Genomic DNA, 15,303 nt, shown 5'->3' on the forward strand with positions numbered 1-15,303 from the left:
TCTCTCTCTTCATCTTCATCTCTTCATCTCTCTTCATCTTCCCATATGTTGATGTTATTCCTTTGTAATGGTTCACTGAGTTCTCTAATTCTTACGTCATGCTCTTTTGACTTAGTCTACCTCTTTTAATTCTGCTTTATTATTCTTCATAAGTTTGTCCTCTATATCATTGTTTTGCTGTTCTGCTTCATCCTTCTTTGCTGCCATGGCATATATTTGAGATTGCAGCTCAGTTATAGCATTGTTAATTTCATTCTGACAAGATTTTACTTCTTTTATCTCTGCAGAAAGGGATTCTATGCTATTTTCAACTCAAGCTAGTATTCTTAATATCATGATTCTAAATTCTGGTTCAGACATCTTGCTTCTATCTGTGTTGATTGAGTCCCTGCCTGTCACTTCTTCCTGTTCTTTCCTTTTGGGGTTAATTCCTTCATTTCATCATTTTGAAGGAAGAAAAGGAACTAATAAAGTAAAAAAATAAATAAAATAAAAATTTAAAACAACACAAAAAAATAAAATAAATGATGCTGGAACCTTGGTGTGTTTTGGTCTGGTTGTTGAAAGGAGCTTGACAGAATAGAGAAAAAAGGAAAGAAAAGAAAAGGGAAAAAAGGACAAAAAAAGGGAAACGTTTAAAAATTTGAAAAAATGATTATGGTAAGATAGAATAAAATGAAATGATGAAAGTAAAATAGAATTTTAAAATTAACAAAATAGTTAAAAATATATTCAAAGATGAATAAAAATCTTTTTTATAAAAACGGAAAATAAAAATAAATTTTTTCTCTTTCTGTATTCAAGAATAAGAAAAGAAAGAAAATTGAATAGATGGAGCAGCAAACAGTGAAATATGATTGAATTTATATCTGATTTCCCTTAGAAGTCAAACTATGAAGCACTTTATAGTCCATAAATTAATCAGGCAGAGAGACTTGTGTTCCTCAAGAGCAGGGCCCAGTTGGGCGGGTCTTAGTGTAATGTCTCTGTTCTCCACTAGATGGCGCTGCTTAGCTTACTGGGGTGGATTGTGGCGCGTGTAGGCGTGTGCGTGTATGCGTGGGACGGGAGAAAATGGCGTCACCCAGTCTCTAGTATCAGAAGTTTGTGCTTTCACCCCGACCAGCAATCAAGCACCCCTCCTTTGTCTCCGGCTTCCATCCACTCTCCGCTTCTACACTGTCAGTGACCAAGCTGTCAGGCTGCCCGGCAGCATCTCCTCCTGAGTTTTATCTCAGATGGGGCTGTGTTTCCCAATCCCTCACTTTTGAGGGACTGTGGCTTTGACCCGCTCAGACCCTCTGGGGGAGGGTCTCCCCAAGAAAAGGCCAGGTGCCCGCCTGCCCGCAGGTACATTTGTGAGACTGTGCTGCTGCGGATGCCCAGAGACTGCGCGCTGGTGTCAGCTCGCCCCAGAAAAAGTTTGCACAATCTTGTAGCAGCAGTTTTTCGGGGATTCTGGTAAATTGCAACACTTCTGGCACCAGGCTTCACCCTTAACATCCTTGTTCCAGCGCCAGCGAATGTAGCCATTCTCCGGGGTCCACTGGGACCTTTGCTGTGAGGAGGCCACATAGCCTCCCAGCAGGGTATCCACCTCTCTCCATGTGGCCCAAGAACCCCTCGGACGCGCTATCTGCTGGGGATTCGTCCTTCCCACCAGAGCACCACCAGGTATAGAGCTGTGAAGTTTCAGACTCTGTGCTCCCCTGCTTATAGTATCTTAACGGAATTTACCCCTCTCCTTTCTCCCTTTTTTGTCCATTCCCTTGTGGCTGTTTCCACTCCTCTTTCTCTCCAGCTGCTTTCAGTGGGGGGTGCTTTTCCCATACTCTTCCCTCCTCCCCCGCCCCCGCTTCCACATCTCTGTCCTCTCTCCTCAGGTTAAAAATAAAATAGCTCCCTGCCCCACAGGGCTTCTCTCTCCTCCAGTTCACTTCTCTGCGCCGTGTACCTGCCAAGTTCTGTGGTTCATGTGCAGATCATTGTGTTAATCCTCAGATCAGTTTTCTAGGTGTGCAAAATGGTTTGGTATTGATCTGGCTGCATTTCAGGGAGGAGAACAGCATTTCCATGCTGTTCAGCCATCTTGGCCCCTCCCTTTATGTTTTTAATGCTACTGGTTTCCTAACCTTTAAAAAATTACTAGCATAATTGTAATGACAAATGCTAATTTTCTTGTTAGGGAAGTTTAGAGGAAACTATGAAACTAAAATAAAATCAGTAACAAGACAGTAGAGTATCAAGTTAGTGATTAGAAATATTTACTGTAATATGTTTTCACCTTGATTTCTAAATATACTTAGGCTGGTGATTTTTAAGAATATGTCATTTATTCCGTAACCTATTTTCTAATAAAATGTCATTAAGATAAATAAGTTAAATATTGGAGTGAGTGATATTTAGATTACAATGCAGTGTTTAAACTATCAAACACAAATACTCAATTGGTATAGTTCTTTGAACCATTTGGGTGATACTGTAATTATATTTTCTTGGAACCTCCTTTTGTTTTCAGCAAAATGCAATCTATTTATAAAAGTTTATGACTAGTTAGAACTTAACATTTAGTTTGATATTCTAAACTTTTCTAATCTTAAGCACATTAGGAATCTGCAACATTGATCTACAAAAAACTAAGAAAGGGTTTTAAGAGTGCGCTTTTTTGTTATGTTTTATATTCCCTACCTAAAGTTGAGCAGAATATTGAAGAACAGTCCTTCTCCATGGGTACTTCGTTTCTGCTTTCAGTTCTTGCAAAATAATGCTAGAGGTAGTAGACAAAGGAATAAAACAGCTCCAGAAAAAAAATATTGAAACAGCAAACCCTGAAAACCTATAAAAAATGTGTTTTGGGACTTAAACATGGCTTTTCTTTAAGTGATTCTCTATTATCATATATTTTTTTACAATATTCTTGACATTTAAAATGGTTAAATATTTTAAGGGTACATTTCAGAGGGCAAAGGTGTTTTCTTTTGTATCTCATTTTTCTCCTTAATAGCTAGGTTTTATTCAAATCCAGCTTGAAACCGGAGTCAAGAAACAATAAAGAAAAAATTGTTTTTTAAAGCTTATTTATTAATTTTGAGGGACAGAGAGACATGTATGCACGTGCTTGAGCAGGGGAGGGCCAGAGAACTAATCCTAAGCAGATTCCAGGTTTAGCACAGAGCCCCACATAGGGCCCCATATCACTACCATGAGATCATGACCTGAGCCAAAAGCAAGAATCAGACACTAAACTGACTGAGACACCCAGACCCCCCACCAGCCACCCAAAATTTTTCATTGCATCATATTGTATTCAACCAACTCAGTAAATCCCCATTTAATGTTTACTTTTATTAAGGATGGTTTCCAGAAAAAATTTCCAAAACCCAGTGTATTTGCAAATAGAAATTATTATCACATCCACTTCATACAAGGTGTGATACAGTGATTTGAGTATATAGTAATATCAAGCTTGGGCTGTACTGTATATTTCTGCCATTTATGAACAAAATTAACTACTATAAAAATGTTTTTGATTCAAATGGTTTAGGAATAATTTGGTTATCCTAAAGTTATTTAAACATATATTGTGTTTCTTCATATGTGTAAGTGATATTGATAGTTGAAAACATTAAATATTATTTTATTTTTTATATTTACTACAAATGTTATTTTTTTTAATTTATTACAAATGTTAATTTTGAAAATCTATCACTACTTGTCCAGTTTTTTTGATGCAACGTCACACTTACATTATACATTTAAAATCAAACTACTAATCCCTGTAAATTATTTGCATGGCTTTCTCTTTTTTTTTTTTTTTTTTAATTTATTTTTGAGAGACAGAGAGAGACAGACAGACCATGAGCAGGGGAGGGGCAGAGCGAGAATGAGGCATAGAATCCAAGCAGGCTCCAGACTCTGAGCTGTCAGCACAGAGCAAGATGTGGGGCTTGAACTCGCAAGCCAAGAGATCATGACTGAGCTGAAGTCGGATGCTTAACTTGACTGAGCTACCCAGGTGTCCCCATAAAAGCATTTTAAAAATGAGTCTGGTAAAGCTGCTCTTGGAGAATCTTTAAGAGAGGAAGCACTTAACAGGGACTGGCTGACATTTATGAGCCACACTTTCTGTATTTTCAACTATCATTTTATTTCTGCCAGCAGAGTTTCAAGGTACTGTGGCAAAACCAGTAATGACTCTAATCATTTACACTCCATATTTGGATATTTATTTTGATCACCAGTTACGATTTTATTGCTGTTTCCTTAAAATTATATATATTTTAGAAGTTTGTTAGAGTATTACATGGAATTTTATTAGATTATATAGAAACTTTCCAGTAAGTCATTCTTTTAGAAATTTGAGTACACCTATCATTTTCTCTGTCATTCTTGCTAATCAATAATCCAATTATAAAATATATTTTAAAGTGACTTTTAAAGAAGTTCAAATAATTTTGATTAACATGTTCAAAGTTAAAGAAAGTTCATCTGCAATTAAAAAAATAATAATTTCATGAACAAAGCTATATGAAACAGTGACTCTTTGTCAAACAGCATTTGACATTCTAGGTGGTTCCCTAGGCAGGGGCACAGAAGAATTGGTCTTGTATTGAAGCTACTTAAACCATGTAGGGAAACCTGACTCATGAAAACAGCTGTCCTTGTTTCCATTCTTCTGCTGTAATTCATTAATTAATTGATTAATCTGCTGGAATTGATTAATTAATTGATTAATTCTCCACACTGCAGCCAAAGTCATTCTTTTAAAATGCAAATCAGATTAATAAGTGGTTCATGGTGACTTTGCAAATGTAAAATTTCAACTGAAAGCTGTAGTCCATAATGAAACACTTGTAGACATTTTTAAAAAGCAAATCAGATCATGTCCCTCCTTTACACAAAACACTCCAGAGGCTGAGAATAAACACTAAAACCTTTACCTGGGCCTCAAGGTAGTCAGCTCTGACCACAAATTTGTGACTCACTTGTCTGCCAGCACTTCCTCTGCATGGCCTCAGCTCCAATCAGTCTTACTTCCTGCCTACCCTTGTCTACCCTGAGTACTCTTTCATTTCAGTCTTGCATTCCCTAGTTCCTTGCCTGGAATACTTTTCCATCACATATATCTTGAACTTATTCCCTCATCCCTTTTAGGTCTCTACTTCCTCCTTGACAATCCTTGATCTTCTTAAATAAAATGGCACCACTTGTCACATTCTACCCCTTTAAGTCATATTGTTTTTCCTGTTAGTTTTAGGTAAATATCTGTTTAGTTCCTCCCATTATTGATTTCAGCCTTCATGAGAGCAAGAACTTCGCTGTGTTCATTGCCATGTCTCTAGCATCTTAAACAGTCCCTAGAAGCTCCACCACCAGCCTATATCTTGGATTTTTATGAATTAGAAAACGTCACTTCTGCCTCAAATTATTAGAATGCCAACACCTGGTGATGATAATGATCATTGTAAAACAACATAGTAATTATGATGTGAATGTCATCCCCTGGAGTTGTGCAATGCATGATTTGCACAATTATAAACACCGATTCTGCTCTTGACATGTTGTAATCAATAAATATTTGTTGAATTAATGCATGAATGAAATGACATGATCTTTTCAAAGAAATACCTGTAAATCTAAATTAGTTGTAAAATGTAGCTCTGGAACATTTTTTTAATGGCCATTATATGGGTGTCACAAGATAAAAAAAATTTGGTTACAGCCTTTGAAATTGCACTAAAAATATATCAAGTCGGATGAGACTAAATAGAAAAGTTAAGGAGAATAGCCTTTAACAGATGTTCACTTATGGTTTGAGAGAAAAGGGAAATTTTTCCTTTTGCTCAGATGTCAGTCTTGAAATTCTCACAATTTTTGCAGACAGTTTGGCTGGTTTCCAAACATTCATCGTTGCTTGTCTGGTATGAGGAATGCCATCTGTGCAGTATGGAAGTCCTTTTTCAAGAGTGGATTGCTAATTATGCTCTGGGCAGGTGCTGTTAAAGTAAAATCAGGTGTCAAGCTTACCATGGTCTAAAATGACTACATTTTGTTGAAAAAAAAAAGGCATAATTATGTAAAATGGAATTTAAGCATGGCAGGTAAGCGTTCCATTTTTGGGGTGTTGCAAAGTTCAGATTGCACAGCAAAACTTTAAGATTTTCAAACTACTTCTATCAACAATGGAATAAAGCTTTACCTTAAGTCAGGGACATAGGCTACATCAAAGTTCTATATTTCCTACTAAAATATCTTCCCAATTGTATTTTCTTTTCTGAAACGTCCATGAAGGAAGAACAGTGAGATGAAAAATGTAACCACCAATTCCAAAGTACATAAATTAATTTTTGCAAAATTAGGTTTAACTACTACTAAATGGAACCCATTCTATTGTCAGAGTAAATAGACCTCATTGGAGTTGTTTAGCTCCCTCCAGAGTCAAACGACCAATTTATTTCCTTTATATCTTTACATATATATATCAATTCAAAGGAAGTATTGCAGGCCCTCATAGTTTTACCACTGATTTTTGATAACACTCATTTGATATGGTCCTAACTCATATAAAGCAAGATAGAAAAACTTCTCAATTTTTAAAGAGTATAGACATGTCTACTACAATAAAAAGTCTTCATTATCATTATAAGAATCTAGATTTGTTTTTGCTTATTGTGTGTGACTTACTGATATTTGCAATATAATTAATACATTATATTGTTTAAGCCTTACAGCAGCTCTTTTAGAGTCCAGTATTGCCCTAGGCTACAGGTGAGATAATTGTGTTCAGTAAATGTAAGTGTCTTGTCTAAACTCACATGCCACTAACTGACAGAACCGGGGCTCATAAGCAAGTCTTTTGCACCCTAAAGCCTGTGTTTTAACTATTTCAAAAACAGCCTCTTCCCAAAACAAGTATATTAGGTAGAAGGATTTCCTTTAGTAGCACATCTAATCTCAAAAGAAATGAAATTAGCATAGTAAAATATCATAATTTACATACTGCTTGGTCTCAGTACTTCAGCCACAATAGTCAAGGCAAACGGAGCCACAAACAGGAAGTTTAAAACCTTCTTCTTCATCATGAATTTCATGGATCTGTTAAAGCCAAGGAACTACATGCAAGAAGCTTATTCTTATACATTATTCAGTTGCTCAGTTAACTTGTTTCTCATCCCACAGTGGATTAGAATTATCAAATCAGACGTGCCAAGCACAGGGCTATGCATAGAACTGGAAGCTTAAATATCAAAGGACAATATGAAAAAATAATAAAAAGTAATTTGGAGCTGTTAAAAGATACACTGAGGCATATTAAGAATTATAGGGATTTGTTTGAGCAAGAAGTGATTCAAATGGGGCATTGCCCAACTGGAAGTAGTTAGGAGCACTCCACTTACAGGAGCTAGGGGGAGACATTTTTGTAATGAGAAGAAGGAAACAAAGGAAGGAAATTATTGAGTAGTTACAGATTAAAGCCTAGTTGGCTCTTTGTGAATGGATGGACTTAGCATTTTGATTTTGCAAACCCGGAGGCATTTATAGGCCTAGGTTTTTGTGTGCTTACTTATGCAGGCCACCATAGCATTAGAGCCCCATCAGTCTAATGGCCTCTAGATGTTTAATTAATTTAACATAGCTAATTGCCTTTGCATTAAAAAATCTGTATTATAGTATGATTTGGTTAAGAAGTGTTAAAAACAAGACTTAGGCCCCAAATGAAGTCACTTATGCTAAGCCTTCTGTCACCAAACTGAGACTTAATTACAGTTTCAGTTCTCCCAGAAATGAAATCTAAAACCAGTCAAGAAGGAATTGCCAGATGGGCCCAAGTTAGGTCATCTGCCTGATAGATCCCTGCCATCCCCTGAAGGAAAGTAATGTTGCAATAACCAACCTACTTTTCGTCCCCCTATCACTTTCTTGCTCCCTTCTGTCTATAAAAGTCTTTCTTTTTATATGGCTCCTCAGAGTTCTTTCCTATCTGCTTGATTGAATGTTGCCAAATTTGAGTTGAATTTTGATCAAGTAAACTCTTAAGTTTTTTAATGTGCTCAGCTTATTTTTTAATAGCTCCACAGTCAGAGGAGGGAACCTAAGGAGATCCCCTTGGGCTTCTAGGAACGGTGAGCGGCTAGACACAGGTAGCTGTTGGGCCCCTTGAGCTTGATGCTTTTCTCTCAGCCTCAAGGTTGTGGGTAGGTCTCTCTCAGAATCTGCCTCTCCACATTTTGCATTATGTGCTTTCAGACTTCAAGTATTTCTTTTTTCTGGACTGGGTCCAGAAACTGGCCATAGTCAATCTGGGTTCCACTTAGAAACTGCCCCAGGTGTAGTGTCAAACTAAGTCCAACTTAAGCTGGAATTGAAGCCTTAGGTAAGTAAAATTTTGTTTTAAATTTTTGTTTTAACAAAGGTAATCTTGAATTAAGGTGTCCACAGCAGAGAACTTTTCACCTAGATATACTTATCCATTTATAAGGTACCCTTAGAGAAAAAGGGGTCTTAGCAAGCACCCAGTATATAGAGTAGAGGGGAAATTGCTTTTCCTTCTCTACAGTTTTTAGTGACCAGGATGAGATCCACTGAGACACCCAACTTGCTCCAGAGCCTGCAGAGGGCATCCTGGGAAAACTGTAGAAGTCAGCAAACGATAAGAATTCTTGTCAAAGTCACTTCTCCCAAATCTCTGTCTGTGGTGCCAGGTCAAGAGAGAAAGAAAATTTTACATTGCTCCTTTCAGACTGGCAGCTAAAAAAACCATTTGTAAGAATTAGATCTTTGAATTGTGGCTTATGCATTTTGCTTTCGGGAAACCCTTGGTTGTCAGTCCTTTCTCTGCCTTCTTGTTTGTCTCATTTGGTGTCCTAAGAACTTGACTTACCTTGCTGCCTGATTAGCACATGTGGACTTGTGTGTGTGTAGGCAGATCACCCAACAGGGTAGTGGCACTCAAAATATAGCCAGAGAGGATTTTGGGTTGTACTCCATTTGTGGCTAGGGTCCTACTAGCTGCTGTCACCTGGGGAGCAATTGTCTAAGTCCTTTCTTTCTTTCTTTCTTTCTTTCTTTCTTTCTTTCTTTCTTTCTTTCTTTCTTTCTCTCTCTCTCTCTCTCTCTCTCTCTCTCTTTCTTTCTTTCTTTCTTTCTTTCTTTCTTTCTTTCTTTCTTTCTTTCTTGTGGTTATCTTTGGGAATGGCTCTGGATATTGGAAGCATCATTTGCACCTCTTTGGGGATGCCTCTTGTGTCTGTCAAATTTTTCAATACTGACAGGAATATTAGTGTTTGTCTCAGCCGAAACCTGACAAAATATTTGGAAGAATTTTTTAATGTGGCTCTATGGTCCGAAGTTGGCCAAATTGGAGCTGATATTCAGAAAATGATAGAAACTTTTTTTTTCAGTTCTCCCCTAAACATCAATGAAACTATGCACACAGTGAAAAAAACAAAATATTTTGAAGCCTTTGTGGTAGGATTTACTAAAACAAAGACACAGAGTTCTAAATCCAGAATATAGGAGTCTTTTAATATCCATCTTAGTTGAAGGTCTTTTCCCTGAGATAAAAGCTTGCAGGTATTATGAAAGATCTGATTTTAGATGATAACAAAAGCCCTTCTTGGAGAAACCTGCATCCTTTCTCTATGCCTTTGAGGTGCCGTCTCCTCTAGGAAGCCAGAGCCATAAGATCTCTCTTTGTGTCCATCTGTGTGTTTATGTGCATATGTCTATGTATGTATCTAATAAACATGTGTTTTTTTTCCTACCTCCGGATGGTATTGCCAAAAGTAATTTGTAAAAATCTTTATTTCATTGGAATAAAGAAAGTAATTGAGAATACTCTTGGGGCGCCTTGGGTGGCTCAGTTGGTTAAGCATCCAACTTCAGCTCAGGTTTGTGATCCATGATCTCGCAGTTTGTGAGTTCGAGTCTGCATTGGGCTCTGTGCTGATAGCTCAGAACCTGAAGCCTGCTTCAGATTCTGTGTCTCCCTCTCTCTGTTCTTCCCTCACTCATCTTTCTCTCTCTCTTTCTCTCTCTCTCTCTCTCTCTCTCTCCCTCTCCCTCTTTCTCAAAAAATAAACATTACAAAATTAAAAAAAATACTCTCAGAAATGTAGAAACACTAAGCCAAATAGTTTTCAAGTTCACATGATCCAGGATTATCTTCAGTAAACAAATACTAGTTTAAGTTTGTTATTTTAATTAAAACAAGCATATTTTAGAACCATCATTATTAAGGGACACTTGCATGGCTCAGTCAGTTGAGGGTCTCACTCTTGATTTTGGCTCAGGTCATGGTCTCACAGTTGTGAGATTGAGCCCTTAGTCAGGCTCTATATTGGGCATGGAGTCTGCCTAAGATTCTCTCTCTCTCTCTCTCTCTCTCTCTCTGTGCCTACTCCGCTGGTCTCTCTCTCTGTCTGTCTCTCTCAAAAAAATGAACTATCAATATTAAATCTAATGCAGGCATAGACATTTATTCTCTTTAAGTTTTTTTTTTTTAACGTTTATTTATTTTTGAGACAGAGAGAGACAGAGCTTGAATGGGGGAGGGGCAGAGAGAGAGGGAGACACAGAATCGGAAGCAGGCTCCAGGCTCTGAGCCATCAGCCCAGAGCCTGACGCGGGGCTCGAACTCACAGACCGCGAGATCGTGACCCGGGCTGAAGTCGGACGCTTAACCGACTGAGCCACCCAGGCGCCCCAATTCTCTTTAAGTTTATTGCAAGTCAAGTAAGCTCACCTTACCTCCCTTGCAGAATTTCTCAGCAAGAAAGAGAACTTAAGATAATGGTTAGTATTTAATATCTTCATAAAATTTTCATGTGTAATCTAAACATAGTGTTAAGAACAAGTAAATTAAGTGGATATAATTAAGATAAAAGTTTATTAATGAGCCTTTTGATAATAATTATGTTTTACGGTATGTATACTTAAAAATAGTTTCCAGAACCTTCTTGCTAACTTGAAACCTTGCAGTTGTACTGAGATAAGTTAAATGATGAATATTCATTGAATATCTAGATCATTTCCAAAAAAGATAAAATGTTGAAACATTAATTACTGAATGCAGGTTTATACACTTTGGACTTCCTTTTACTAAGGAACTAAAGACACATGGGTCTCCTAATAAACCCATGTTTTGTGCCACATTGAAAAATTTACTATGAAGAAGGATATACTTCTAGAAATTATTTAATGTATTTATAAAATCCCCAGAATGTTAGCATACCAGACAATCCACAGTTGCTTACTTCTTAGTTTTCATTAGGAATTATGTTTCTAAGGGTTAAATTCTAATCAGTATATATAAGTAAAGCTATTTAGAAATAATAAGTGTGAAAGGAAACAACTGTGAATAAAAAGTAGATAAGGAGAGGGGCACCTGGGTGGCTCAGTTGGTTAAGCGGCCAACTTTGGCTCAGGTCATGATCTCGCGGTCCGTGAGTTGGAGCCCCGCGTCGGGCTCTGTGCTGACAGCTCAGAGCCTGGAGCCTGTTTCAGATTCTGTGTCTCCCTCTCTCTGACCCTCCCCCGTTCATGCTCTGTCTCTCTCTGTCTCAAAAATAAATAAACGTTAAAAAAAAATTTAAAAAAAAGTAGATAAGGAGAATAAAATGACTGGTTCTTCCAGAAAGAGAAAAAGGAAAAAAAAAATTAGGACAAAAACTGAATGGATATATAAAAAGTTATAGAAGGTTTGTGGAAAAGGAATCTTAGGAAAGAAAATTTATGTTTGGTCAAGCTGGCTAAGATTGGAATGGACTTATTTAAGTTTTTAAAAAATGAGTTTTAATATCAAAAGTATGCCAGTGTAATACTAGAATTTGGTTTTCTCTGAGTTAAAAGAACAACATTTTCTTAGATTATTGGCTGGCCCTTGATAAGAAATTGTAAACAAAGATTTTTCTTTATTTTTTAAATAATCTGTCTGGGCAGTAAAGGTTTTGTGTTTTATCAAAACAATTTACTATGTTTCCCATTGTTTTTTATCATGCTTTCAATTACTTAAAAAAAGAAAAAAAGCCCAGTCTTTTCCATATTTAAAGAGCTAAGTTTCATTCACAACCATGTAATCTTCTGTATTTGTCTTTCACATCTCCTATTGTCATTTTGGTTAAATAGAAAGTTAAGTATTATTTCATAATGTTTTCAAATACCTTTATATGTAATTTAAAAATTTAATAGCAAAATGAAACTGTTGTATAGATGTATATTTATAGTGAGTGATTCAGTAGCAAACAAACCATAATACATTTTAACTAACATCACCATTAAAATATGTAACTCAACAAATGTATGTAGGATAAAAAACATTGGATTTTACCAACATTCATTCATGAATGATTTCTTTTATGATAGCACAGGGCTATTTTCTTGTCTAGACTCTGTCATGTGATTGTCAAGAGACTCTAGTTCAATGACTTATTTTGTGTGTTCCTTGCCTTATAACTGAATATTTAAATCAATTTATTTTATTATCTACTTTTGCTCACTGATAAATAATAGGTTTTTAAAATTTTTTTAGTTTCTTCTAGAAGTTTGGGTCAAATACAGTACCCCAGGTTCCTGCTTTTACAGGTTCAACTGATTCCGATTGCCAATAGATTTACCAAGGCGTCTATCTGAGTGTATGATTTAGGAGCATTGCTGCTTGTGACATTAGAGCAAGTTGTTGCAGGGACTACTTACAGTTATCCAGGCCTTTTAATGCTTTGGATAAGCCTTTAAAAAGGCTAATTCGATTTATAATTTAATTTATCATTCTTCTGTATCCAAGGAGGTAATACAGTGCCTGAAACCTGCGTCAAAGTTCTAAGCTTTTGTCTAGACCTACGTAGTTATAAAACAGTTTCCCCTAGGGGAGTGTTAATAGTTATTTTCCACGTTTTTAGATGCCCTCCTCCTCCCCACATTTTTATCATCCACATCACATGACAGGAGACTGGAAAGAACATTTTCAAGAGAGACAGATTCAATCAGTCTCTACTGAAATCCTCACCCTTTGTCTGGGAACCCTGCCCAATCTCCTTATAAACATTTGGCAATTTGTGATATTTTACATATATGAAGAGAAGATTTCATGTCCCAGTAAATTTCAACACCATATATAATCTCTATCCTTATGTATCCAATAGAGGAAAAGAAAAAAAAAATCTAAGAAAATAAGACCAAATCTGAAAGAAGGAAACGGAGCACTGTAGTATTGTAAGTGCAGAATGGCAGATGCTAAAGTATTGGCTAATCCCAGCACGGTTAGTATTACAGATTCCCCACGGTAATGAGGGACTCCGGGAGGCCTACAACGTAGAATGTAGCAAACCTTATGAATATATAGAATATAAGGAATATAATCATGCACTCATTTGCTGTCAATAGCAAAAAATGTTATTTCTTCCTTTGCCTTTTATTAGACTTTTTTTTTAATCTTTGTGTTTTGAATTCTCTTAAAGACCCTTAGGAATAAAGGACCTACATTATTATTCGATTTTATTTTTCATTTTGGTGACTCTTCCATTCAGAATTCATTTTGGCTAAAAATCTTTCTGCAGCAAGGCAGTGTATAAAAATCTAAATACAAATATGCCAATTGAGTAGCATTTTCTCATTTTCAGGCTCAATAGTAAATTATGACATTTTATGCACTTTCATCCTGGTATTCTATTCTGAAACAGTTCCCTGAACTTGATGTTGTGACTGCATCTAAACTTCACTCTGCCTCATCCTTGTGAAATCTAGATGGATGAAAAGGTGTGAGGTATGTTTTCCAAATGTCAATATTGGTGTATATATTCTCTGACCCAGAGAGTCTGGTGAGACTGAAGGAACCGGAATCTGCTGAAAATCATAAGACAGTTGTTAACAAATCCTTGATGTTGGAGCATTGAATGAAATTGGAGGGAAACAGGGAGATTGGCCCTGTTTACTTATCTTCCTAAGTATTTAAATTGCTCTATTTCAAAACTATCACTTTGAGGTCTAACCTTTGGGAGCACCTTTTTTTTCTAGGATATTACCATATTATATATTACTCAAATTTTTTCTTCCTGAAACAGGAAATAAGAGATGGAAATACAATTTTTTTTCATATGTATGGGAAACATGGCAAGAGAGGGAGAGGATTAGAATAAAGACAGATGATGAAAATTATTAAGATATACCTTGTAATTTTGCCTTAGTGGCTGAATAAGACCAAAAAAAGTGTTTTACAAACACATAATTCCACCTGACATATTTTTAGTTTAGTTAGCATAATTTCTTATTTTTCAATAGTGGCTTTCCACTAAAAATTCATAATATGCCTTACTCTGCCTTTAATGCTAGGTTTCCTTTTCCTGGGGAAGTATTTGCTTTCCATTTCTCCTTCTATCTGGTGTTTATATGTCAGTTGCTACTACCTTACTATCAATGGGTTGCCTTTTGTTGTTGGTAGTAGCTCTTTTTCTAAAATGTCTATAAATCCAGTTCCTGAAAATTGTGTATGATGTTAAGTATTTTTAGTCTTATCCGGAAAATACTCGTGCAGAAATTGCCAACTAAAATTGTATCTCTTTCACAAAGTGACATTTCACAACGTAGTCATATATAATTATGCTGGCCCTATATTATGATTCTTTTATGTAATTCAAAATACAATCCAATGTACATTTCCCATTAATTGGTTTTATATAAGACACTTAAAAGATTAATTTTACCAATCTAGGATACACCAGCATGGTTGTTTATGCTACCCGTCTTAAATGTCTCAATGAATTTTTGTAGGAAAATGATTTCCTCTTCTAATTAAATTGCCATATATAAGATATTAACGTATCAGGGTGGCTTTTCTGCAGTGGCACCAGACATTGGAGCATGCTCTACTTTTTCCGTGTGGTACATCCATATCTTTAAACCTTGGGTTATGCTTTTGCTCCCTTGCTAACATTTTACTCCTATATCACAGTGGGGTTTGTTTGTTTGTTTTTGTACCTTTCAGGAACACCTTCCTGGCAGAATTCATTCCTTCTTTTGCTTGACCTCCCTTTCCTGTCAGTGTTTTGCTAGACTACATCTGGTCTTGGTTGCGATTCTCACTCAGGGTCTGGTGATCTTCACCGGTTTTGCTCCTCATTAAGGAGCTAGCTTTCTGAAAGGAGGCCATGTGTATGGGCTAAAATCTAAGTAGGTAGGCTGAGATTCGGGAACAGTTGTTTTTGCTTGACTTCTACTCTTTTCACCACTTTTCTGAAAATGGATATATTTCAATTAGAAAAAAAAATTGGCTTTTCTACCAAAACCAAAGTGTAAACTTTTCCCCTTATG

General features: G+C 36.4%; 1 protein-coding gene across 9 annotated transcripts in view; it reads left to right on the top strand.

Moving 5' to 3' along the window:
- Positions 1-480: 480 nt before the first annotated feature.
- AGMO (alkylglycerol monooxygenase) overlaps positions 481-15,303 on the top strand; it is a 383,176-nt gene continuing 368,353 nt past the window's right edge. For 2 of the 9 annotated variants that reach the window (XM_053218392.1, XM_027071998.2), the window contains exon 1: positions 952-1,674. In XM_053218392.1, coding sequence (XP_053074367.1) covers positions 1,606-1,674 — 69 coding nt within the window. In that variant the 5' untranslated portion in view covers positions 952-1,605. Of the gene's footprint in view, positions 1,675-13,676; positions 13,760-15,303 lie in introns of those variants that run through there. The other 7 variants (XM_053218390.1, XM_053218388.1, XM_053218389.1 and 4 more) reach the window with 7 other exon arrangements.

Source organism: Acinonyx jubatus, chromosome A2 (genome assembly GCF_027475565.1).
Source record: "Acinonyx jubatus isolate Ajub_Pintada_27869175 chromosome A2, VMU_Ajub_asm_v1.0, whole genome shotgun sequence".
Lineage (NCBI taxonomy): Eukaryota > Metazoa > Chordata > Mammalia > Carnivora > Felidae > Acinonyx > Acinonyx jubatus.